This window comes from Chroicocephalus ridibundus, chromosome 23 (genome assembly GCF_963924245.1).
Source record: "Chroicocephalus ridibundus chromosome 23, bChrRid1.1, whole genome shotgun sequence".
In the NCBI taxonomy this organism is placed as follows: Eukaryota; Metazoa; Chordata; class Aves; order Charadriiformes; family Laridae; genus Chroicocephalus; species Chroicocephalus ridibundus.
The window spans coordinates 3,405,812-3,432,831 of NC_086306.1; the positions used below are offsets into that span (position 1 = coordinate 3,405,812).

The 27,020-nt window shown below is 42.4% G+C and overlaps 1 protein-coding gene across 4 annotated transcripts in view; it reads right to left on the bottom strand.

The window, feature by feature from the left end:
• PPP2R2A (protein phosphatase 2 regulatory subunit Balpha) overlaps positions 1-24,457 on the bottom strand; it is a 39,580-nt gene extending 15,123 nt beyond the window's left edge. Inside the window, exons 1-2 of one of the 4 annotated variants that reach the window (XM_063358568.1) lie at positions 24,415-24,457; positions 21,233-21,307 (exon numbers count right to left, since the gene is read on the bottom strand). In XM_063358568.1, the coding sequence (XP_063214638.1) occupies positions 21,233-21,307; positions 24,415-24,442 (103 nt within the window). In that variant the 5' untranslated portion in view covers positions 24,443-24,457. Of the gene's footprint in view, positions 1-21,232; positions 21,308-21,989; positions 22,042-23,774; positions 23,998-24,387 lie in introns of those variants that run through there. The other 3 variants (XM_063358566.1, XM_063358569.1, XM_063358567.1) reach the window with 3 other exon arrangements.
• Between the last annotated feature and the right edge of the window lie 2,563 nt (positions 24,458-27,020).

A 27,020-nucleotide genomic window follows, 5' to 3' on the forward strand; every position in this document is an offset into this window, starting at 1 on the left:
TTGTAGTATTTAAAAAGCATTTTGGTACTTCTTCATTGTTTATACACCTTCCCAGTGGCTCAAAATACCATTTCTGGAATTTTCCAAAGGAGCAACTCAAACAAATCTCGTCCATAATGTCGAGCAGATTACTTACAGCTTGGTAATTCTGTCCTAAGGAGTAAAAAGACAGTTCAATGACCAAACGTGGAACCCGCTTCCTCAGTTTGCCAGCGTTAAGTATAGAGGAAGCTATTTTCATCAAACTAAGTATCAATCGATCATTCCAACACTACTTCAGACACCGTCTGGAACAGGAAACATCAGGAAACCAACTTTTAGGATTATTACTAAAATCCAAGGAAGCTCAAAAAGCCTCAAAATTGAGGAAGCAGCACAGGAATGGATAAACATAATGAGGCATAAAGACTGAAATATTTGAATTCGGCACACGATTACTGCGCATACCTGAGCCATTCTGCCTCAATTATCTCAAGAGATAAAGTCAACACGCTCACAACTGAGCAAGAATATCTGTCCAGGAGAACTTGCAGACCTTAAGCGTCTGGAAATCACTTGTGAATTGTTTGGTCCTTTCTAACCGAGGGTGAAGCAAAACCTTCCTGCTTCAGATTACTAAACAGTTGCAACTTCCACAAACTCAAGCTCCCATCACAGCTAGCGACAGAAAATTGCGACTTTCTTGTTTCCAGTAATGTTTTTGTTTTGGAGTTATGTACTTCATTGTTGGAGGGAAAAAATAAGCAAAAACACAAGGGAGAAAACAAAAGCTCCTCCAAGGCTTCAAATATTTTAAGAAGCTACATGATGCACTCCAAACGCCTGAGCCATCCCCACATCACCCCACTCTTTGCACGATTTTGATCTACCACACTCATCAAGAGACCTAATATATTGTGTATTTAGTCTCTGAAGCCAGATAGCAAAGCGTTAATCTCAAAGGGAACAGGAGGACTGTTTAAATAAGATTAAGGCAGCGTGAGTATACGTTTGTGTTTGCAGAGAAGAGAGCTCCCAACAGAGGACACCACAGCTACACACACCAGGGAAAGAATAAGGGTGCAAAACTGCAAGCACTCTTTAGTACTGAGGGTGGAAAAGAAAATGCCCTCTGCATTCCAGCCTCGTCCTTAATTTATGTATGTAGAGAGGGGGAAGGGAACACAAGGATTGTATACTTTAAAGTTACCATGACCGGTTTTACTATTGACTTCATTTCCCTTTTCTTCATTCACTTTCAAGAGTGATTCCCTGCATTCATTCCGTCTCTCAGAAGTGACTAGGCAACAAAACCAAAGGCAGCTGGATAAGGCATTCCTACTGTTCAATTTACTTCTTAAGAGTCATTCCAGTAATCCTTTAAATAGATCTCTTCTGTACCAGGAGAGGGCATTAAAAATATATTAATTCCTCAGAAATATGGGGACGGGATGAAATACACGCAACACAGAAGTAAAGAAAGGCGTTACCCTTGTGGCAAAAATTCTCTCCCCTGTGCTGGAAAGCACTGCAAGAGCCAGGCTGGTTCCTCGTTCTCTCCCAAGTACCAGCCCTGCAATACCGCTGCACACAAAGAGCGGGCACGGCTCTCCTCCCGAGCAGGAGGGGAGTGGAATTTGTGTGATGGCCAGCTAGCTTCACGCTGCTGCTGGCCCTGCCAGCCTTAGAACACAAACATGCGGGAGCCCAAGACGCAGTTCAAGCAGCAGACAGTAATTAAGCTGGTTTTGTTGGCTTGGGCAAATGTGGGAAGCCTACACACAGGGGGAAAGATTTACAGAGTGTTCTCTAGCATCCACGTTCATTCTGAGTGCTCCAGGCCCTGTGATGCTGAAAATAGAATACATGCCATCATCGTGATCTCGTCATTTTCCCCATTGATTCCGAGAGCATTCATTCCTGTTTGATAAAGATGGATTTAAGTGTTGAGACTCTCCCAGTCCTATTTACATATGTATCGATGTGTAATATACACACACAAGATACCAGCTTCCAAATATATTTATTTGGATACATTTAGTACTTCACACCAGTAGTTCACCGCATAAACTACTCACCCCAAGTAAGATAACCAAATGTAAAGCTTGCCAAGCAGTCTTAAAACCCCATACTTTCCCTCAGTTTCTTGGGCTTTCCTATATTCCCATTTGTTTTCTTTTATTCACTCTCTCTTCCCCCCCTCCCTCCAACTTTGCCAATTTTTGAGGAAAAGTATCGCTTTCTAGAACAGGCAAGTCCTAGTTCAACTAGTTCAACTTTAGATTGGAAAGCCTGAGTGACTTACTCATTATTATTATTACACATCTTATTTTTAACTTCCTATTCAGTTCCCTAAAAATAAAGTTTGGACCTCTCTTGATAAAGCTTTTTCCTGTCGCTTCCTAAGTTACATTAACACGACCGATGCCTACCTTGCAACTCTGATTCAGTTCACTGGGGGCTGATAAATAAGCAGGGCTCTACTCTTCAGTGGCAAAGCATGGCTCACATTCTGTCCTTAAGTACGCCGCGTCCTTCTGAGATTACTCTTCTGAGATTACTCGTCCTTCTGAGATTGCTTGTTATGCTGTCAAATCTACATCTGTGTGACAGCAAGAACTCTTGTTATCACCAGCCTTCAGTAATAGGAACTGGAATTCAGTCACTTTTTTTAACGGAAGCAGGAACAATACTAGCTAAGGGAAGGAACCAGTACTGTAAGACAACCATCTCATAGGATATATGCGTATTAGGATGGCTTAGAATTTACAGATGCGTTTATAACATGTTCTTAGATAGTCTAGAGATAATGCAACTTAAGTACTAAGCTCAAAACAATGTTATTCTGTGGTTTTGTAAATTTATGCAAGCAACTATTTTTGTTAAGCCTCAAGACTTCTTAGAAAACCAAGAGTTCCTGAGCAGCAAACTTCCATTCCCTCCCACTGAAATAATACAGTGACACCAGCCTTAATCTTGCCGCCACTGGTTTTATGTAAGGCTAATAATTCTCCTAAATAGCTTTACTAGGCTCAGTGCTCAGAGCAGAATACACTCCAAATCCATCCGCCCTACACCACAGAAGCTGCTGCTGTCTGCAGAGCAATGCTGAGAAGATGGCATTAGAAGTGCAGAGACCAGAACTGGAATAGAAGTGACTCTCAGAACCCTTTACAAGTTGGAATAATAATGAATATGCAGATGAAGTAATTTAGCAAGGTAACAATACAGCAGGGAACAGAATCACCATCTCCCAAAATACGGTGCAGCTCACCTGGAAAAGTGGCTCCTCAGACATTGAGAAATCTTTAAGCGATCTTAACCGTGATATCAAAGCAAGTTCCTCATTTAAACAGAATTCAAAGAAATCACGCTCTGTGTTCAATACTACAAATTAGGTTGTATAGAGAACAACACACTAAACGTTTTCATTCTTGTGTTTGGTAAACAATTGCTGTGCCTCACTGGGCAACTGCTGTTCGTGGGCCAACCTTAGTAAGCTTCAACATCTCCAGTCAGGTCAAGTTTCCACCATCATATTTATCACCAGTTTCCCCCATGGTCTGTTTTTGGACCAAGGCAAGGGGCCAACGAAGCAGCGTGCTAAAACAGCAGCAACTTTCAGAAGTAGCAGAAATCACCCCAGGGAACACTACTATCACCACCTTCCATAGGCATTACCACCACCTCCAACCTTTGTGAATGATCCCTAACACCATTCCGTCACATTAAGCGGTTTGGTTTTTGCTAAGCTAACGGAGTTCATCAGGACTGAGCCGAAGGCATTATATCAGCCAATTTGCCAGGGGGTGCGGGGCAAGGGACATGCTCAGGAGCAGTGCCATCTCCAGACAGCACGGTTGTGTTTGCAAAAGGCTGCTGAGCCCACGACCAAAATGCCAATTAAGTGCGTTCCTGTCTATAGGTACACAGCCTCCACAGGCTTACACTTACACCGGCTCCCCAAACAAGGTCAGAGTTTGGCACTGCTAGAAGAGAAAGGAAATTGATTTAAACCTCAGACCACTGGCTTCCTGTCGCCATCTATAGTAGGAAATTCAAAGGCTCCAGTATACAGGACTCCAAGACACCTGTGGTGGCACAGAGAAAACAGAGACCACAACCAGCAGCAAGCCAAAGCACTCTGAAAACAGATGTGCCACACACTAATGGGAACTGATGCTTCCTACCACTTAAAATGACATAAAATTGCTTTTAAGTTTGATCTTTGTGAAAGAAGTTAAAGCACTCCCATTAAAAATTAGTATGAACTTGGAGAAAGAACTTTTACACCTTAAATCGATTTAAAACTGTGATCCACCGTGGAACTGGAAATGACACCTGTACCAATTACTGCAACCACCGGGCTATACCTGACTGTAGAGGTTTTATTTCTGCTCACCAAATCTGACACCACATTCTATAACTCCATTTATGCAAACTTCATTGTAAACCTACGGAGAAACAAAGAACCACTATAGAGGTAGTACACGTTAGCTGGAAACAACTTTGAACTGGTGCCTTGAAGCCACTTCATCTGATGAGAGGATAGTTTGGGGTTTGTTTTTTTTTTTAAATCACAATTTTGTTATTAACAAGCATTTCAAAAGTTACTACAAAAAAAATCCTCTCAGATTAAACTCATGACAACAGCAGAGAGAAGAATGTTCTCCCCATATGAACAAATACAAAGCTGTTTGGTCTCTGCATGAAAACCATTAACGCCCATCATCCTGATTAATTACTTTCTATTTTTAAACATTAAGACAAGACACTACTGCAGTTCCTTTCAGATCACGTGCACGGGAAACCAAAAGACAAATCCCTTCTTCAGTAGGTGAAAGAACAAATTGACCACAGCAGTATCTTCAGTTCCCAAGAAGCTGCGAACCAGAGTTCCCAGTACCCTGTCTTGCCCCCATCACCTGGCTGCCGTCACCCACGTGTTACTAGGGTCTCCGAGGGTACATTTTACACATACAACTAAGCTGATCTATCCTAGGTTCTTTCCCATCCTGGAATTGAGGCAGAGGAATCGGGTGAAGTTCTTAAGAGTCCTCCACAACTCTGGAATAATATCACTATCCCAATAACTCAATCTGCAAGTTACCACAGAGTGGAGACATTACCAGTTCAAGACAGAGCCATTTTTCAACTCAACACAAGCTAGACCAGCCTGAAAAACACCTCCAACTTGATAATAAGGGGTTATTTAATACCTGATAAGAATTCCCTTGAGTCTCTTAAAGGCATCCTCTGCCTCGAAACTGCAAATATTGTTCTGCACTTTTACAATACCCTGAGGCAACTGAACCTCAAGGTGGTCTCAAGCACCACCCAGATATTTGTAATTCAAATAGTTTCTGTCTTTGCAAGAGGCCTCTAAGTTTTAACTCAAGGAACAAACCTGGGCAGGAAAGCAACAACTGAGACAATGCCCTTCTTTAGATCTTCATTATGAAGGTTTAGAGTTTATTCCCTGAAGAATACCCGACAGCATCTATTCAAACAAATAGGTTTCTACCTTATTTTACTAGTACTGGAAGCGTATTTAGAAAGATTAATAGATATCCATACATACACAGGGAACATTTTACTAGGGAAAAAAAGCAAATGATGGGCATTTAGTTTAAATCTCTTAATACACATGCTTCGCCAAACTCAAGTATCCCTTAAAATATGACAGGAAGTGCCTATTTGCTTTTCCTATTCACACTAATTCAGGTCTATTGTTGGCCGAAACAAAGGTCTTTCAACCTGCATCACCCGTTCCCAGGACATTTGACACCAGTTTATTAATATCATAAACATAAGAGGCATAAGTGGCAGAAATCCAGACCCACTCCTGGTACCCATCTTAAATAACCTTTGAAAGGCGGGTGAATAATCTCACAGGTTGTGGAACTACAACATTTATTCACAACTAGGAACAAGCAGTTAAAGGTCACAGCTTCTCCTTCAGCCTGCTCTTTGCAGCCATTGCAATACTATGGAATAAAAAAAAAAAAAAACACATTAAAAAATAGCTCAAGTGTGTCCACAAGCTTTCCTCCCTCCAACCAGCAGAACTGCTCTACTTTTAAACAAAAAAGTAATCAACAGCAAATCCAACATTTCGGGATTTTTAAATACCAGCCAGCTGTTCGATGTGAAAGCTATCACGGGGTTCAGTTTTCTGCACATCACAACATTCAGCTGCTGAGAGCTTCCAGCCTGTGAGGTTTAAATCTATTTTCAGGTGGGGGAAAAGGCAAGAGAAGAGCCTTCCTACTGAGGATGTGTCACACCTAGTTTTGCATCAATCCCCTTTCGATTGCAACCAAAACTCCTCTTCACTCAAGGTCAGGATTATCGGAACAAGATTGTGAGCGGTAGTTTGCAGCCTCTGGATAACATCGCCTTCAGAGGCTGCGCACCCCTAAATTAAGTCGCTATCTATCACTCCATCAGAAAGGATGGTTTTGATGTGAAATATAAACAAAAAGAATAGAAACATGAGGTAGAGAAAATATTCTTAATTTAGTCCTTTTGAAAGCTTCATCTACTAAATTAAAAGCCATCTGACATTTTAGATACCTGGCCAACGTTTGTGCCCCACTCTTGTCACAGCATGCATCAGTTACACTTAACCTGTAAAATTAAGTGTTCCTGTTTAGATTCAAATAAAAAAAGCCCAAAACCTTAGGCTTCAATCAAGTGCACAGAATTCTGGCAACCAAAGTAGTTTATAACTGCCCAGAACAGTCGCATAACCAAGCCTTCCTTGAGTGGCTTAAATACACTAAAAAATTGAAAACAAAACATGTTCTTTGGTGCTGCAGCAATAAAACTCTCTAAAAACAAATTTACTTTCTTTAACCCCAAATGAAATCTTAGCTGAAATGTAAGCCCTGTAGAATGTGAAGTTTATGGCTGGCTTGAAGGGGGAATCTGGCAGCGTCAGTGTTCTCTGCTTCTATAGTTTATACTGTAGAGGAAGCATTTCAAGTATTACTGCATAGTGATAACTTGACTAAATGACACAAGAAAGAGCAAGTTGCCTCCACTTTGAATTTTCCTGCTTCAGACGTCCACTGTCACAGGGATTGTGCCTTTCAACCATACATTATCCCTTTAAATAAAGCAACTGTACTAAGCAGCACGACACACAATCCACCCGAGTTATATTTCCCTCACAGAAATGCTGTTCAGCCAGCAAAACCTGCGCTGATTTATGAGAGCGCTCCCTGCACAAAGATGACAGAAGGGTTAAGTTATATTTGTATTGTGCAGAATTTAGTTGGGAGTTACTCATCATTTTTGTCCTTTGTACAATCACATACGGATCATAAATATCTAATTATAGGGGAACAAAATTAACTCGAGCAGGAACTAACCTCATGCCCACAACTGCTTCATGTAAGGTCCCCCTTAGGTGCCTGAATGTTCTGTCACTATCACTCACGAAACTGAGGGACTTACCGAGCAATACAAGGAGAACTGAGACAAAAAGGCTTATAAATAACAGATTTAATTATTTCTGCTCCAACCCGGCAGCATTTGTCTAGCCTTAATACTCTGGTACACGACTTCTTCCAACGTATTTTTCTGCCTGCAGAACTTTATTTTACAACGCATCATTAATAAAGCTACAGCAAAACCGTTTCTGCATATTTAATTTCCAAGAAAGTAACATCTCAATTTTAGCACTCCTGAGGATAAAAACTCGAGTTTACTCATTTTCCAGAATAAACTTTTTGCTGGAACAGAGAAATTAACCAGCCTGTATTGAGAGGAGAACAGCGCTGCCATGTCTGACCTCTGTAAACCCTCCCGCTGACCTGCGGGTAAAGGACACCCCGTTTCGGGAGCCCAGAACTCCATCTCCAGCCATGGCTCTCCGCAAACCCTGTGTCCTCAGAACTCCAGGCTCACCAGGCTCCTTCAGGATTTATACGTAATACTTACAGAAGCGCCCCATAATTCTCATAAGACACGGTGTGAAATGCCACTAATGCACAGTATGAGGATTCCCCAAACCACATTAAAAGAATTGGACTAAGTCTTATTCAAGCTTTACTTCTTATCACTGTGATAAACACGTTAGTAATGTATCTATTTTCCAAAAACAGGCTAATTACCCCTTGGTAGCAGAAGTGCTTTGCTGTATAGCCTAGCTGGTTTATTTATACTTCATTTTCTCAGGAAACTCTTCTCAATGTGCCTAGGAGGAATGAAAAAGATTATTCTTGGGGAAAAAAAAAAAAAATCTTAACAAGTTCAGAAATACCATCTAGACCTTAAAAAAGAAAAAAGTGTCATCACTTAAGCTGTTTTTCCCCACTAAGTTAGATCCAGTAAATAGCACAGTCACTGCCTCGAACGGGTATGGGGGCTGACTTCCATTCAAGACCAGGGTGCAACCCCCACACAGAAATTCTAGGTGCTCCTTCACCAAAGGTGATTTTAGACATTAAGAAGTCATTCAAGGCTATGGGTAGCCCAGCTCTCCAGTATCTGCTGCTGAGAACGTACAAGCGCCACAGATGAAGGTTTCTTTAATAAACTTTAACAGGAATAATAGGTATAGTTGAAAGATTTGCATTTGGAGAAGACACGAACAAGCTCCCAAGGTCCTGTCAGCCCTATTCTCTGTGATACACCCTCCTTCTGTTGTGACAGCCGATAAACACGTTTGCTTGATAACCAGGGGCCGAGAAGGACACTGAAGAGTCTGCCACTCCGGGCACGGATTTCACAAATGCCAAAGTTATTTTCATGCTCTTCGATTCCCTTTGAAAGGGGATTCCTGCTTTGTTAAAAAAAAATATTTAATAGCATCAGCACGAGCAGAAAAATCACGCCTATGAACTAAGCAATTCACAGAAGCATTTACTCACTACTTTTTCTAATTCACAGAATGTTTACAAGCTTCTCAAGACTACAAATTACCTTACTGAAGACAGCTTACACCAATTATCTACGTATCTACACAAAAGTTGCCCCTGTATTACTTACTCAAGAGGATGTTCAGCTACATAGCACTGAAAAACCTGCACTACAAAATTAGCTGTGTATTAATTCACATCAAACATCCAATCGGTAAAAATGTTAAAAGAATACTTTAATTGGGACGTCTGTTCATTGAAAGAATAAATCATTTCTATTTCAAATTCTATTTACGTGAACCATTACCTAATGCCTAAAGTCACTACCTAATGGTTTTTATTAAAAAAAGCAAAACCAAATTTTAATACTAAAAGGAAAACATACCTGCTTCTGCTTAGCTTTGTTCATTTTTATTATCCCTTCCCCCCTCACCCCATGCTGAAGCCAGGTGATTCATGACTCCTTGAAATTAATTTGAATCAGCAACTATTTACTTCTCAATTCCCGCTGACAGCCCCCCCACCTCAACCGATGGAAACATTCCTCACATCCACCACAGCACCTACAAAGTGCACGCTAATAACAGAGGCTAAACAGTCCCTCCAGAAGATCTTACTTTAGATCTTTCCAGGGCTTGTTTGTGTTCCAAAGTAGTACAGAGCTATTTATGGAAAAATCTCTGCTGGAATCACAGCCAGAATTTCAATAGGCTGCACAGCACAGAAAAGCCAGTGGTTAGTTTTCTGTTTGCAAATAACAATATATTTGGAAATAACATACTGTGCTATTGTTTTGCCTGTACATAACAGCAGCCTTTAGGCAATGCCTTTCTTGTCACTGAGAATGCTACAGACCAAGAGCACAGAAATAGCTTGATTTTTCTCTTTTTGCTGAAGCCATTCCAAAACATACATTGCAAGTGTACGTCGTTGATTCCTCATTATCCATGTTTTAACTGCAAGTTAAAAATTAGTGGCAGTATTTTAGAAAAATATCGTAGTTTGGCAATGCCTTTCAAAATCAGCTGCTAGAATTCTGTGACTTGTGTGCATTTCTGTTGTAGATATAAAAAACAGCTCCCAGAAACTATCATGCTGTTTGAGCCTCTTCTCATACATTCTTTGACCAAAGCTTTTATGTCGGGCACAAAAAATAAGGCAAAAAATTTCTGAGGCTTTTAATCTTCATATGTAGAACGCAAGAGACTGCTGTACCTCAGACAACGTGTAAATTGGCTCCTTCTAAGGCAGGAAAATGAAAGCAAAAATGACTGGTACCTGCCATAAGGGAGGGAGGGAGAGGAGGAGGGAGGCCGGCTCCCGGATGCCCGTCAGGCAGCTTGCCGCCTCTGAAGGTCACAAGTACGACTGAAGTTTCCAGCGGAGATGAATACACAGTTCTGACTATTAAGTGACCACGGAATAAAAATTTCTGATAACTTCACTCACTGTGAGCATTCACTGCTTTATCAGTTCATTTTAATATTTAATGCATTTTTAGTGGCACTTGGAACCTGAAAAAACAGTCTTCCCTTTACCAGTTGCGTCCTTTCCCCCCCCCCCCTTCCCACTTGGCAAGTATCTTCCTGTGTTTCTATTCTGGCCCAAGCATACACACCTCAGCTTCTTTAAAAAAAAAATAAATTATTAAACAGAGGCCAATACGAGTTTCTGGCCTGGACTTTCAGAGATTCTTAACACACTTCTTGGAATGATGCAAAATGGAATCTACAAATCTTGACAAGTCTGTAAGGCAGCCACTTACATTTACAACATCTTAAAAATATATAGTCTACTAATCTAAGCAAAATACTGACCTTTATTTTTAAGGTAATTATTTTACATCTGTCATCTTCTCTATCTATAGATTAGGACCTTTTCTTTGGATTTTGCAAGAGTTGTACAACAGCTGAAAAGAATCATAGAACGGTTCGGGTTAGAAGGGACCTTAAAGATCATCTAGTTCCAACCTCCCTGCCCTGGGCAGGAAGAAGAAGATAGAGGACAGTTAGTAGTATCACTGTCCTGCAAGAATCTCAGAATTCCTTGCAACAGCTTGGAAGTTCTGGATCTTCATTTCGGAAAACAGGCACACCAGTCTTACAGATGGGGAAAACAAAGCATGGCGGGGTTCAAATGACTTAGTCACCTTTCAGATGAAGCCACTCTGTACGATCACTTCCCGTTATCTCCATTTGTAGTCTTCCTTTTTGTCAATCTCTCCCCCTGATAATTAAGTTTAAATCTAAACTTTAAACTCGGTAAAAAGTAAAAAAGTAAAACTTGGGCCTCAGTCAGAAGACACTGGTTAGAAAGAATACTGGAAGGTGCTAAACAACTTCCAGCTGAATGTTGAATAACTCTTAAAACTTCCAGAAAAAGAATTTCAGTGTGGATATAAATGAGCTTACAAGACCGAAGATGGCTGTGTACACAATGACTTCTTCAAAATGATAGCAACCAGCAAGAAGGAAAGATTAAGCCAGAAGTGCTCCTGCACAGGATGCAATCAACTCGGGCATGACATTTCCTCTAACAACATACATGCTTAATGACCCTCGCGCAGGAGCGCTGAGCAACAGAGCAGCCAGCTGACCCAGTAGCACAGTTGTAGATGACAATTCAGAACATACTCCCCTGATTTTCAGAAGCGGCAGGAAGATGCGAACGCTACGGAAACAAGCAGATGTCTGTTATTCACAGGTTTGGTATGAGCTGCTTCAGGTCAAATCAAGGAAAGGAACCCACAAGCTCCAGGGAGCCAACGAGCTGATGTGCAGAACCCCCCAGCAGTTTTGTTTTGAATGCTCTGTCTTCCTGCTGCACTTTCCTCTGAGGCATCTAAATATTGTCAGAGACAGAATTGCTGGGTTAAGCACAGCACGCGTTCTGTTCCAGTAACACAACTGATGTGTCACCAGCTCCCACCACTTTCAAGAGTGGGTTATCACTTCCAAAAGGGTCTGGAGTAAAATAAAAGATCCTAGATATTTCTTGAAAGCAAAAAGAAAGAAAGATTCAGCTAAAAAAAAAAAAAAAAAACACACAAAACAACAACCAAACCCCAAAATAACAAAAAAACCCACACACAACAAAACACAAAACATGAAGCTGTGGTAAGAACAGCCTGAGAAAAGGCAGAAGGACTAAGTTCTAGAGAAAGTTTTATGATTTTGGTCACAAAGCCATTCCTTCCAGTTCCACATTCCACAAAAATAGCTTATGAATGTTTCGCTATTACCTCTATAAAGCAATGCCATTTTCTCACTGCTAGACTATATAATGAAGAAGTTTGTGGGCTTCACCTTCAGTTGCTGTTTGTTCATACTGATCTTTTAGAAGAGATGTCTTGGAACACGAATCTCGATTCACCGCAAGTTAAGGTTTCCCTTATGAAAGGCAGTCTATGAAGATGCACACAACTGTAAGCACAAAAAGGCTGAGGAAGATGCTGAGAAGTGCTCACAGTGCCACAGTTACACATGTCGCCTTAAAACCATTGCTGTATCTCCAACAAGTGTCTTTGAGAGTCATTATGTACTTGTCAGAGTTGAAGCTTCAGATTTATTTCAGCTCTTTGAAACATCAGCTTCTAACCTTCTACCAACAGGGGAAAGGCCAGCTGGAATCACTACTTTTAAGGATCAAAGAATGATCCCTGGCATACTTTTCATATTCATCAGGGAAAAACGAAAATACAGCTATTAGCTTTTAACAGACAAGAACATATTAGATTTTATTCCAAATTTTAAATAAGTAGCTATAGTCTGAAGTCACAATTACCTTAACTGTTCCCGAATATATGCAATTATATCTTCTCAACTTCTCAAAAACAGAGTGCCAACTGTGTTAGTTTGGAGCACTAATTTAAGAACTGCAATTGAAAACGCAAAGAGAAACATTTCCACACAAAATGTGTTCTATATACCTGGGAAATCAATTTTTCTTACAATACAACTCTTTTAAGCCCTCTTTTCCTGGGCCTAAAATTCTCTTCCAAAATTAGATGCAAGCGTAACTGCCTGAGGGGTTTAACATGTGACCTAAATATGCTGGTTTTCTTAATGGTGCTATCACTTGTGGATCGCCAAGAGTAAAATACATTTTTATAAAGAATGGCTGACCAAATTAATAATTTCTCCTCCAGTGCTTAACAAAAGCCTAAGTTAGAAGAGAGAAGCTTGCAGCCACTTTTGTCTCTGTAACTGAATTACAGTCATGCGCAGAAGCCTCAAACAATTATTTTCCGTAATATTAGCAACTCACAGTAGTAATAGCCTACCTGATATCTTGTTAGCCAGCATCTTCATTTTAAAGACAAATGTCACAACCCAAAACCTTCCAGTTTCAGCAAAGAAAAAGGCAAGAGCACCATTAGGTATCACGACCTGCTGCCCAGAGCAACGGCCGAAAGCGGTTCTGTCTGGGCAGCCAGAAAGCGAGCAACGGTGTACAACAGTGTACTCAATAAAGGAAGTCCTGCTAGATGAAAATCATTAATGACTGCACACACACACAAAGTATCAATACTTTACCTACAGGTCAAGGCATCTTTTTAGCCTTCCCCCATTTTCACAAAGGCTCATAAAAGAACGACAACATCCTTTCTATTTCCAGCTAACTTGCATCCTGACCCTACAAAACTCACATTTAGCTAGTGCATGCTTTAAGAGCACAAGTGAGCTATAAAGCAATATAAACAAAGCTGTAACTACACATATCCCACTCAAGTTTAAAAATCTAGAAAACTGTCTAGATGGAGTTATTTTGACTATAAGACCTACTGCTGCTCCTTGAAAGAGATTATTCTAAATAAGTTCAGATCAAGTATCATACTTCCTGTATTTCTCTCCTTTTGCAATCACAGAAACATGGTAACTCTTGTTTCTATGGTCATTCACAACATAAGGGCCTACCGATGCCAGGGCTTTTCATTTATTTCAATCATTTTAATCTCAACCATTTCTTTAAAAGGGTAAACCGCGGTTTTGCATGATTACCAAACACTGACACTCTGCAAAACTTTTCGCTCCATACTAAAAATATTGTAGACAATAGTTATGGTACTGCATATTATAGAGCACTGAAAAAATATGAAAAGAGGTCTGGAAAATACCCTTAAGGCAGTTATGAAAGCATCTTGTACTAATGAAATCTTTTTGGGAGCACAGTGTTTCCTGAAGAGGAAAGAACGAATAGTAGCCTTCATTTGGTACCATCAGTAATTGAGGTTTTTACTACAGGAGGTACAGCACATCACAGATTTAATCGTATGCACACTTAAAACAGCATCTAAAACAAAGAAGGCCTAATTCTACAGCATCTAAATGCAAGACAACATATTAGTTTGGGCCAAATCATATTAAGTGTGATAAGACACGATAAGAGAAGATTATCGTTTGTCAGATTATCTTTTTAAAGTGCTTTACAGTAAAGCAATCAGTAGGTAATCCATCTCCCAATTAACTGGTATTCTTTTCTACAACAACTTCCAAGAAGCTAAACCGTACTGATACGAACACTGCTCTTTTTACTAACAGAGCTGGTAACAATGCTAAACAAAGCCCACTTCACATACTGCTTGAAGGAAGAAAACCTATCCCGCGTGTACTAGTTTTGCTGCAGAACAGCATCAAAAAGATTACGTACAACACAGTGATAAATGACACTCTGTGTGCGTGTGTCCCTGCGTGTGTGTTTGCACACGTGTACATGATACCTAATTTAAAAAAATCTAGAACTGTGACACTGCACAGCAGTTTGACAACTGCCTTATACCCACCTAAATCCGTGCTGCTACCAGTCGAGGTAGTTCTGCATCCTCCACCCGCCCTCAGGCACGTGTTTGCATCCCCTCTTCTTTACACCTCTGGTGTCTGCAGGTCCACACAGCCTTCAGTCCAGGGATCTGATCGACTGCCGTGCAGCCCAGTAAAAATCTACAGGTCCATCTGTTTTCAATAGCAGCAGAGACCTGGGCCAACTTCAGGCTTTAAAAGGGTGATGCAGGATCTCTGTCAAGCGTTAGTGCACCACAGCAAAGCTGCAACAGTTTTACTGGGCCAGTATTTTATTCAGTCTCTTAAGGTCACTGTTACAGTATTGGTATTAGATATATTCTATTGCTGGCCTTCAGATAGCACACATTCGAAGTACGTGTCTTGAACAGCAAAGGTTTAAAGTCCTTTTTATCAGCTGATTTTACCATTTGTAGTAGCATAGCACTTGGAGATCAGGACCTTGTGTTGACTGTACATAAAGTCCTATAAAGCGACCCACCCTCTTCCAGAGTTCCTTGGGTTCCTTTGAGCTCCTCGATCACTCTCCACTCTGTGCTGGCACAAGCAGAGCGCTGAGAACCAGATCAAGGTTCAATTCTGCTGAAAAATAATCCAGTCAAAACCACTATTTGAAGGATTTTTCGGCTGGATCAGCTTCCCAAACAAGTTCATTGTGCAGTTACATGAACCCTTGTGCCAGCAGAGTGGGAAGGAGCGCCTCTTTAAGCAGAAAGGCTGCCAAACATGTAGCCATGGCCTAAATAGGCAAGTCAGAAGAGAACAGAAAGAAAAAAAAAAAAGAAAGAAAAAAAGGCAGACAGTACAGCTAGGAACACCCAGCTCTTAACTCTTACTTCAGCATTGCATCCACTAGGAGTTTTATTCTTCTTTTTAGTTCTCCCACAGCACGTTCTATGAAGCTACAGCTACCACAGAAACCCATTTCTTGGGTAGAAATACCCAAACCAGAATCATTTAGGTAGCACTTTTAAAACCAAAAGCTATGAAGTTTCACAAAGCTGCTCAAGATCTGTAATCCACCAGGATGGCCACTGATAGCCAGGTTGCATTCGTTTGTACTGCTGGAGTCCAATGGCTTGATCGCTGTAACTGCCGTATTTATGACATGAAAACAACACTCCTTTTTCGAACTAATTTTTAATTTAGGCTAAAAAGATTCCAAGAGCAGAGAAGTAACAGAACAACACTGGTGAGCATGACTGACAGGCTGAAGTGCCCCAGCTCCCAAAGGCACGTGAACAGAGCACTGAGTAACTTCTAGGGAGCTCAACAGCCACTTACTATTTAGCTGTTTGCTAAATGCTCTTTGTTTTGGGGGACTTCACACTTTAAATGCACACTTTAGTCAATCTAGACCAGCAGCAGTTCCTAGAAGACAGTAGCCTATTTCTCTCTCTAGATACAGACAGTCATTCTACAAATGGCTGAAGATAAAAGAGCTAAAATGCAGAAGCAGACTTAGGAATACAGAATAGGACTATAACCATGAGTCTTTTTATTTATCTGCAGCGTATTTCAAGCTACCCCTTAAAAACAAATCTATTACTAGTCCTCGCTCCTTCTAACTGATATTACCTGATGAACATAGAGAACATAACCACAGCCCTCAAAAACCCAAATTAAGCTCCCTCCCACAACTATGCCCCACTCTTTCTTCAGTGTTATCGTCCCGGCTTCTCACACCTTTGCTACTTTTCTCTTGAGAATTTTCCCTCCCCTCCTGTTCCATCAATTTCCATTGAAGAAGACCATCCCTGACATCTATAGTAATGCCACTGTTTCTCTGCCTGCAAACACAGCTTGGTAGAAACCCTCTTCCCAGCCGATCCCAGCAACATCCTTCCATCTACAAGGTACAGCCCTTTATTATAGTCAGTTGCTGGTGAGCCTACAGAACTGAGGTGCCACCAGCAGTGACAGTTTGGTAGGACAACGCTAACTAGCTTTCTGAAGAAGGCTCAGCAGCTCTAACACAATATCACAAACACATATTACTCTACAAAGAGAAACATTTCTAGTAAGGCAAGAGAAGATGGTGAAATCCAGATGGTGGTAAACTGCTTTTTACAGCAGTCCTCATTCCCAGCTTCAGTGTTCCTTACTCTGAAATAACTATTTTCATGCATTGAAGACAAACTACCATTACTGAAGCAACAACAGTTCCCGTTGCTGCCCTGCAATTTTTAAGTCTGCCAAAAATAAACATGAAACTACACTTCAAAAAATATAACACACCTAGAATCAAATACAGAGAGCATTCCTGAACAAGAGAACACCAAATCTTGTTTATATCTCTGACCACGTATATGGACTGGCTCGGGATCCGTTCATCATCTGCACAAACTGAAACAGACTACAGCAATATTGTGGCTATAAAAGAGGAAACATGAAACAAGTCAAAGATTATTAACAAAGCAGCACGGAATGGTTAAGCATCAGACTTCAAATCTAAGTGAGTAATCAGCACCCACAGCAGATATTCCAGTACTTCTTTCAGAGACAATTCGGGCATGAAACAGTTAAACTGTCAAAGATGAATAGTAATCACTCAGGGTTAAAGCTTAGGACTTAAGTTCCTGGCTCTCAGCCTTGGACCCAGACTATCAGACTTTTACATATCTTTGGATTACACTTGAAAGAACATTTAGATACAGCAGCTTCACTCTTTTCCTTCTGCCAAGTAATTAAACAAATTTGACTTAATTTGTTCTGAAGTACGAACTCATTCCATTAAGCAAGCGTCTAGTTTTCAGAGACAGTTTAAACTCACAATTCTTAGTTGTTTCCAACTGGAGTTGCCATTATGCCACATCTTGGAGACTGTAACAGCAGAAGAGTAAAAACAAGTCCCAAAACAATGAAACTGCTGCAGAAAATCTTTGTAATCCTTTTCTAGAATCATTCCCACTTCCACTAAGAAGACACAGTAATGTCTGCTCTCAAGTATTTCTGGACAGTGAAGTCCTACCTGCACTGAAACAGTGCCGACACAAAAGAAAAAAAAAACAAAAAACAAACCACCCCATGCATTACAGATGCTTTTGATAACCTGATCATTGAACTTATCAAGGACAACAACTCCGTGTTCTCCACTGGAGAAGTCCTGTCTAATCAAGTGTTCTGGCTCTGGATTCTCCGGGGTACACAGATCAAGTTGAAGACAGATATGTTGTAGGGTTGGGCTCCAGCAAGACAAATATAAAGCTAAGGAGGGAGGAAAACTTCTGTTGAGCAAAGAATCAGCTATTTCAGAAACAGAGGCAGCACAAGCTACAACACCCTTGCCCTTATGCCATGAACTGCTAAATCACAAAAAGGCAAACTTTTGTTAAAGACCCCAATTATAATGAAGCTGACACTCAGATTTCAATTTATAACCTGATTTCCACGCTTAACTTTGTGACCTGATAGAGCCAGGGCTTACAACCAAGGATAAATTCCATACATAGCAAGAGAAGAGAGGCCAGTGCTCTGCTCCTCACACATCCATATTGCTCCAGTTGGAAAAGCCCTGCCACAGCGGAACGACACAGGCAGCCCCCAGATTAAACGACACAGGCAGCCCCCAGATGAAATGCGGTGCCACCTTCTTTCCTTAAGCTTTAGGAACAGCTTTCCCCTGTCTTTCCCTTCCACCCTCATTAGCTCTAAAAGAAACATTGTCACATCCATCTATCACACAGCGCTTACAAAGCCAGAAAATTAAAAACTCTATGTATCAGAGTTCATGTTTCAGCCATCAAAGCCACCAAATATTGACTTTGTAATAGACAGCCATTCTAGACTAAGTATCTAAAGAATGATAGATTATATATATTATGTTAAGGTTACAAGGTCAGATCTGACCTCAAATACACTGGAAGCTACACACTAGCCTTAGCAAGCTTTTTAAAGCTGCTGCCACCTTCCTGTATTAAACATGGTATTCTCCATTGGCCTGTTCTATAGGCAGCCTTGTAGAGACACCACTGGTGTTGCATTCTACTGATGACTGCAATCAGATGGCTGCAGTTTGCTTGGTTAACACTTCTTATTAGTTCAGTTTAAGCTTTCCAATATAAACATTGCAACATTGTATTACGAACAGGAAGAAAACAGAAAGTGAAACCTCCCATTTCTTTCAGGTTTCTTTCCTTCACTTTGTTTTTAGTGAAGTTTCAGCATTCCACGACAAAAGTTAAGTTTTAAAAATTTGAGCTCTAAAGCCATTGGAAAAAAAACCCCAGAAATCCACACCCTAGTTACCACCGCGCACGAATTGGCACTGTCCTCAGTCGCAGCCGTGATTAGAGCCCATACTTGTTAGCTTGCAGACCACAGCGGTTAAACAATCATTTAAGTCTCAGACAGCAAGGTTTTCTTTAGCTTTCACCATGGTGCCTGCCACAAGAAAGCAGACAAAAAGGCAGGGAGGTAGAAAAGGTCCTCAGACTAGACGCAGAGCCACTGCCAACTTGTCCTTGGGTATTTGAGGGAGGACCAGAAGCATGCAAAGCTGCTGTTCCAATTTTTGCCAGAACCGCACAAGGCTCCGTTTCATTAAAGTGAACCCTAAAGCCAGAAATATAGCTAATAAAAGAAAAAAAATGTGACCAGCTTGGTACATTATTAACCCTTCCAACACTATTGCAGGGAGACATTACGAATCACAAGAAGAACCCACAGCATCACACGGAAGCTAAACTTGCCCTTTGATTAGCCAGCTGGCTTTCAAGGATTGCCAGCCTGAATTGTGGGAACAGAATATACAGAAAAAGAAGAGAATTTCAGCTCAGCACATTCATTACAACAAAGTATAACACCAACGTTGGGAAGTTACTCCAGCATCTAGGCATTGAAATTTCAGGATGTCTCGCAGTATATCCAGGCGCAGGGGGTTGCACCTTAAGACTCATCCTAAACCAGTTATAGCTGACAATGACACCAAACTCCCCTTTGCTCTTTGGCTCACAAAATCGGAAGGCTCCATCCTCCGTAAAATCAGAAATGGACATTCTTACAATTTTTGGAAACTGGCTTGCTGGCACTGAAGCTATTTAATTCACTTGCAGTGAAGGCTTCCCTGAACTCCACCCACTGCGACTCCAGCAACACCCAGTACAGCTGCGAACCTGTCAGGAAGCGTAAGGCTGGCAAGTCGTCTTTTGCAACGCGAAGCACAATACTTCAGAACAGCTAAGGAAGTTAAGGACCGACTATTTCCTGACTTCTGCATTTCCGGATCCCTGCAAAAGCCGCCTTACCGTACACATATAAAGTTCATTACCCTTACGTGCACGTCAACACGTCTATTTTGATGGAGAATTATTTACAAGCACCTGCCACACAACCGCAACTTCTTCAGTTTTTGTACTTAATTAAGGATTTAGTTTGATATGTAATTAAATGTTACAGAATTTAAAGCCTGCCAGGGAATAAATTATACTACATTTAACAGTAGTTCTGAGTTCAAGCTTCAAAATACACTTCCTGAAGAATTTAAAATTAAACTTTAAAAAATTTTTTCCAGCTTTCTTGTTTCCAAGAGTCATCTTTCAGCTTGTAAATGACAGGAGTCTTTGAAAGTGCACAAGTTGCAGCTAATAAATAAAAACAAGTCACTTATGTTTATACTGATTTTTTTTTTGGCCCTTGGAAGTTAATTTGAACCACACGTCAAATGGGAAAATAACGGGAACTGTTGTTACTGCTCTTCTAAATACAACATTAATCTCAGTTGTAAGTAAGAGCAGTCAAGATATGTAAAAAGAGAAAAAAACCCTAGGAATTACAAAAGTGACAAGGCCAACTGCTTGCAGAAGAAGAATTTTAACTCATGATCTTACAGACTGTGTTGTGCAAACAGGACTTCATGGCCCCAAAGAAAGGCAGAAGTCAGCAGGAGTGTGACAAAAAAGATGACAGCAAAAGTTTTACTCACAGCAATGGAGAGGCACAAAGTGCGATTCCTCTAATGAGCCCCAATCCAAGTCAAAGAAAACATTTTTTGTTTTCAAAGTACATTTTTTGCAGTCATACTCAGAGGAAGCCATCTTAGTGTAAGGTGACATTTGTCACTGCCAGCTTAGACAAGTTTTAGGCCATTTCCAGTATGATTTCAAACACCCCCCCCTCTTTACTTAATAAGCGCGCACGCAAAAATCTTCACATTTCTTCCTCTTCTGGTTAATAGAAGCTAGAAGGGTTGGGAAAACTCTTGATCTTTATCTAGTACTTAGATCTTCAAAGAGTACAAACATTAATTAATTCTCACAACACCTCCCTGTGGAATGCAAGTATCACATTCCCCATTTTGCAGATTAGGAAAAAAACACAAATGAGAAGCCGAGCGATAGGAAAATCTTAACAATCTTGGAAAACAATTCCAGCAAAATAGTTAAAGAAGCCTGAATTCAGCCCTTCTTAAACATGTGCAGAACAGTACTCTCAAACCATAGCTTAATGCTGAATCCGGGTACCTAAATGCACATTAAATGGTTATTTGCTTTGCTCAAGTTCATACAGCAGCACTGAGCTATTTTAGTAAGATGGCATTCACATGTCCCCACCTAAGGAGCAGCAAAAAAGTCAGAAAACTGCTCTTACCTTCTGCTACATCATCGTCTACAGCGCCTTTCACCTGAGAAAAACACCACTGAATGTCATTTCCTCCTCCAGCTCCTAAAAAACACAAGCAAAAGAAAAAAATAATGAGACACCCCCCCCACAGCAACACAAAGCACGGACAATAGTGACCGACTGAAAATTTCAGACAACACGGCACACGCCTACTTCCTCAGCGAGGCTGGCGCACAATTACACATTGCCCCTCCCCACCTTTTTCCTTTACAGATATTGTTTTTCTCAGGAGCGGGTTTTTGCCAGCGTTTCAACCCAACATTTGTCAAAAAACAGCGTAAGCCTAAAGAGGAAGAGCGATAAAAGCCTCTATCACCAAAAGCTCACTGGACTAAGTAACATCGCCAGTGCCAACTTTAACTGCGCATTTCAAATGAGAGTGAGCCAACATCTTATTTCACACAAAGTTTCCTCCTACTTTAGAAGCCAGAACCCTCAAACACACACACACACACACACAACTTAAACAGTAAAGCTGTACATTTTTGGAAATTTTCAATCTCTCGATCAATATAAACCCAGCGTGCTCTTCATTTCCTTCTTTCACAAAAAAACATGAAACTCAACCTACATGCTAAAGGCTAAAGAAAAAAAATTTTACCACAATTTTAGAGTCTCTTCGCAGAAGTAATGAAAGCAATTATCAGCCTTTAAAAAAAAAAAAAAAGCAGCAAATCCGAGCAGAAAAGCAAACAAGCAATCTGATGTTAACAAGTTCTACTACCATAGAAAACGGATCGAAGAGAAAACTTCAGGAACATTACTGCCTCGGCGGAAGGCAGTGATTCATTTGAACCCTGCCACCAAAACACACAAAAAAATCACCACCCATTTCTTTTGCATTTCGTTCTGAGCAAATCACTGCAGGGCTGAGTACATACAGGAAGAGACTGAAATGGGCTTGCCTCTTGCCTTTTTTTTTTTTTTTTTTTAAAGCCACTGTCAAAATGGAACTTTTCCTCAACACAATTCAAACAGGCTGAGCAACAGATGGCATTTACACATTAATCCAGGGGTCTGGTATCGCTTTTGGAATAACAAAGAATACAGAGGGGACTTCTTCCCTCTTCTCCGCTGAGGGGGGGAAAAAAGTAAAAAAGCCATAGAAATCAGAAGCCCCAAAATAATCTTTCCAAAAAAGACCAAATGTCTCAGAACGTTAAGAGAAGTGCTGGAATACAGTCAGGGCCCAGTCTGCATTTTTTCCCTTGCCTTAATTTCTTTTCTGAAGGATTACAGACATGAAGGCTACAGAACCTGACAAGGTGAAGGCGAGCACAAGAATCCATCGATGCAAGAGATGTCAAAACGCTTTCTGCGGACAGGCTGGAAAGGTTTGCCACACACGTCTCCACCATTCCCTAAAACCCGAACAACCCATTTTCCTCCCTCTCTCCAACCTCCTCATTTGTCATTTAGCAGCTGGCATCATGGAAGCATTTAAAGGAGACAGCTTGTAAGAAAAATCACTGCTCTTTCTATGTAAGGCTAAAATTCTATTTTTCATACAGTTTACTTGAACCAAGTTTGCATTTTCCCCCCACCCCCGACTAAAACAAAAAGAGGAGGGTGGAGCATGGGCGGATGGTGTAGGGGGAAGCAGCAAAGCACAAACCTAATTCAGCCTCTCACGCTTGCTCCTCCAAACGCAAAGCGCTGAAAAGACAATTCATTTGCAGAGGAGGGGGATGAGTGTATTTCCAAATTAAGAAATCGCAAGGAAAAAAATAAGAAAGAAGAGATACCTTATGCACACACACTTCTAGCCGACCAAGAGCACTTTAGGATGCAAAATGGGGAGCAAGCACAGGAAGGAATGAGAAAGAGAACACAGAGAGACCTGTATTATTTAATTACATCCTGCGCCCAATTTTACTCTCATTTGCAGATGCTTGAAAGGTGCACCCTACAGAGGGGTGCAATTGTACTTTTGACACAAGCACGTCTGGAACACCTCTCCGTGCCCAGCAGCACCTCTGCACAGCCCCAACTCCGCCCGAGAGAGAAATGCAACACACAAGCGCCTTGGCGGAGTCAAAAAGCCTGGGGGGGGGGGCAGGGGGGGGAATAACAACAACAAAAAAAAAAAAAGGAAAAAAGGCAGGAGACCCACCCTGTCTGCAAACCTCCTGCACGCTGAACTTCCAAATACACCGCTTCCCCCATGGAAGCCCCTCCACCTTGCTTCCTTCATGCCTTTATTTATTATTTTTTTCGGGAAGGGAGGAAGGGAGGGAGAGAGGGAGGGAAGAAAGGGTGGGAGGGAGGAAAGCACGATTTCCCAGAAGTGGGGGGGGGGAATAAATGGCTGGGGAAGGCCAGGCGAGGCGGGAGGGAGCGGGCCGGGGAGCAGACCCCGGCGAGCGGCGGAGGGAGGGAAGGAGGGAGGGAGGCGGCGCTGCCCGCTGCCCCCGGCCGGCCGCCCCGCAGGCCGCTGCCGCAGCCTCAGCGGCGCCCCCCGCCCGGCGGCGGCAGGGGCCGGTGCCCCGCGGGGGCAGCCTCCCCTTACCTGCCATGTTGGGCTGGCGATAGCGGCCGCGGCGGGTCGGGCGGTCCGGGCGCTGCGCGGCGGGGCCGGCGGGGCCGGGCGGGGGGCGGCGGCGGGGGGCGGATGGCGGCGGATGGCGGCGGGGGTGCGGCCGGCTCCGCTGCTGGGGCTGCCCCCGCTCCGCGCCTGGCTCCGGCCCCCCCCGAAAGGCTCCACTTTCAAAATGGCGCCGGCCGAGCTGGGGGTGACGTCACCCGGCGGGGCGGCGCTACCGAGAGGCGGGGCCCTCACCGCCCCCCGCCGGGCCGGGCCGGGGCATGGCGGGCTGCAGCCGCCCTTCGGAGGGCCGGGGCGGGCAGGGGTAGCGCCATGGCGGGCTGCAGCGGCCCCTCGCAGGGCCGGGCCGGGGTAGCGCCATGGCGGGCTCCAGCTGCCCGCACCCCAGCCTCGCCCGCCCGCCGCCCTCTCCGGGGACCGGGCCTTCTCCGTGGGCTCGGCCCCTGCGGGAAAGGCCTCCTCCGAGCGCCCCGGTTACCGGCTCGGCAGGCACGCCCTTCCCGGATCTGCCCCTCGCTTGCCGTCGTTGTTGGCTTGTTTCCTTCCCCCGCCGTTCCCTCGCGCGGCAGCTCCTCACCGTCCCCACACAACCTGTTCCACGCACGTTTCCTGCCCGCTTGGACGCTGTCCATGGCGTCGGCAGAGCCGGTCTCTCACCGCGCTGATGAGCCCAGGAGTGCCTTTGCGTTCTCTCTGCCATTCCCCACGCGCACCCCGCCATGCTCCCAAGCCATTTTTAGCCTCTCTCCACCTTTCGCACCCAGGGAGAGCTGCAGAGACCGGCTCGCAGCCGAGCCCAGCCTGGCACAACTCCCGCTGGCTCTGAGAGGATCAAGGCTCCTTTTTAGCTCCCTGGGTCCCAGTTACAGTCTCAGCTGTAGTTAACACACACGACTTGGATAATTGATTCAGTACAATCTATTTAAGATCTTGTGAAAGTCATCGGTTTCCCTTCACAGATGTTTGTGCAAACGTTTTCTCCCTTTCCCGGCCGGGCAGAGCTTGCTAATCCAGATTTCACTTGGAGATTCATGAGCTCATCCTGCAAACCCAGCACCGCCACAAACTCGCAACGTGCCTTGGAACAAGTCTCCTAAGTCATCACGTACACCAATTTTGCATTTCCAGCTCAAAACACCTGAGAGGCTGCTTTCCTTAAACGGAAGACTATTGAACTCCTAATGAAGCACAGCACAAAACACCCAGCTGTGGGAACCGAACACCTCTAAACAAACACACCAACTCCTTCCAGCTCCTGACGTTTGAGAATAAACACCAGAAACCCACAACTGGCCCGGATTATAGACCACTTTGGACAAATGCAGATTTATCTCCACATTCCTGATTGATTTTATTTGCATGTGCAATCTTAATTTTGGAAACAGCAATAAAGTAATGATTGAAAGAGCACTCAACATATACAGGGCATTCTAAAGAACCGCAACTCACCTACGTTTGGGAATATCTGGAACGAAGGATTTTGCTTAGTCCATTTTGAGAGCACTCCAAAAAATTCTAAAAACAAACACACTGCAAGTTTGAAAACATTCACAATCAGGACAGGCTCTTTTTGGATCACTACAGCATTAAGGCCCTTCTCTTAACAGCCAGACCCACATTTCCCAGAGCTCAAGAACAAATGCACTCAATTCTACAAATTTCTGGCATTGTTTAGTCAATACCAAATTTGGAATGAAAGCTGGTATTCCTCTTTTTTTTCAGGATTACTTAAAAATGTCCTTTTCAACCCTAAACTGAATTGTCCTGCAGCCATTTAGCAGGAAAATTTGCAAATAAAGTCTAATTCATCCGTTGCCTTCTGTACAATACTGCAGAATTTTGCCCTGATAGTAGAATGGAATGAGCATTGTTTCAAGAACTTCTGTTGCTTAAAAAAATAAAAAAGCAAAAAGACCTGCAATTAGCTCTGTAATATAAATTAATGAAGGTTTAGTACATACCTTATCATTAAAACAAAATCCCTCTTAAAAAAGATTTAATATCGCGGTGCCAGAAGGATGGATCGTACTTCCAACATTTCAGGTTTTTGTTTTGAACTAGCTGAGCTACGGAACATAATGAAGTACAATAAATAATTAACATTAAATCATAGCCAGGGTAATTAGCAAGCCATTTTGGGAACCACAATCTATGCTTGGGTGTTCACTTGTTTGTTAATTCAGCCAACACCAGTATTCACACCAGTATAATGGTTAGTGCAAATTAGCAAGAGTGCATTTCGCAGCTCTGATTGGAAGTTTATAAGCACATACTTGTGCCCCTCCGGTGTCGCTGGAGTTTCAGTGTTCGTTCAGGTGCTCTGGGGAGACAGTAACTGTGTTACGTTAAATTTATACACAACCACCAACAGCACAAAGCTTTAATGAACATTTATCTATTCCGATCATGCTTTAATTACTAATTCTTACTCTACAGACAAACCCCTTCAGCTCAGACTAAAGAACACCTCCAGGAAATGGGAGGGACGAGGATCCACAGAAAAGCGTTTCTGGTTGTGTTTGTTAAAGGACAGCGAACTGCATACAGAGCGGTCAGGTTACAGCAGCATAAATCAGGAGCTGTAGAACAACTTAAAAATCAAAACATAAGATTGTGACTGGCAGCCAATAAAAACAGATATTAATGTCAAATCACAGATCAAACAGCTAAGGCCTCAAAGAACTCCTCTATCAGCAACTCATTTTGAATCTGCTTTAGTTTCCCAGTAATTTGACCCGTTAGACAAGACTATAATGAATTACAACAATCCAGTTTAGAAATAAAGAGCGTAATTATCACCAAAATTATCACTGGAATTTAGTAATAGCTGAGCCATCTGAGGTCACAGGCAGGTTAACATCAAGGCAATGTAATTCCCTACAGGGTACTATTCTGTACTTCATTCTGTCTAGCTTGGAGTGTCTCAGCAAGAGGTTTCCATTGCTTTTTGGGAGAGCGTTTCACAGCCTACCAGGCTTTGCTCCTAGAAAATGTTTGCTAATATTCACCCCGTGTTTCCCCATTCTTAATTTCACATAATTGTCTCTACGTATGTAGCCACTTAATTAACAACCATTATCAAAACGGTGCTGAGTCACATCTTAATAATGCCAGACAGAAGTTCATGCTTAACAAAAGGTCAGGCAGACCCTGCTTCTGCAGCAAGTTTCAGGCAAAGGCAGCAGGTGGACTGCACTCGGTGCGAATCCC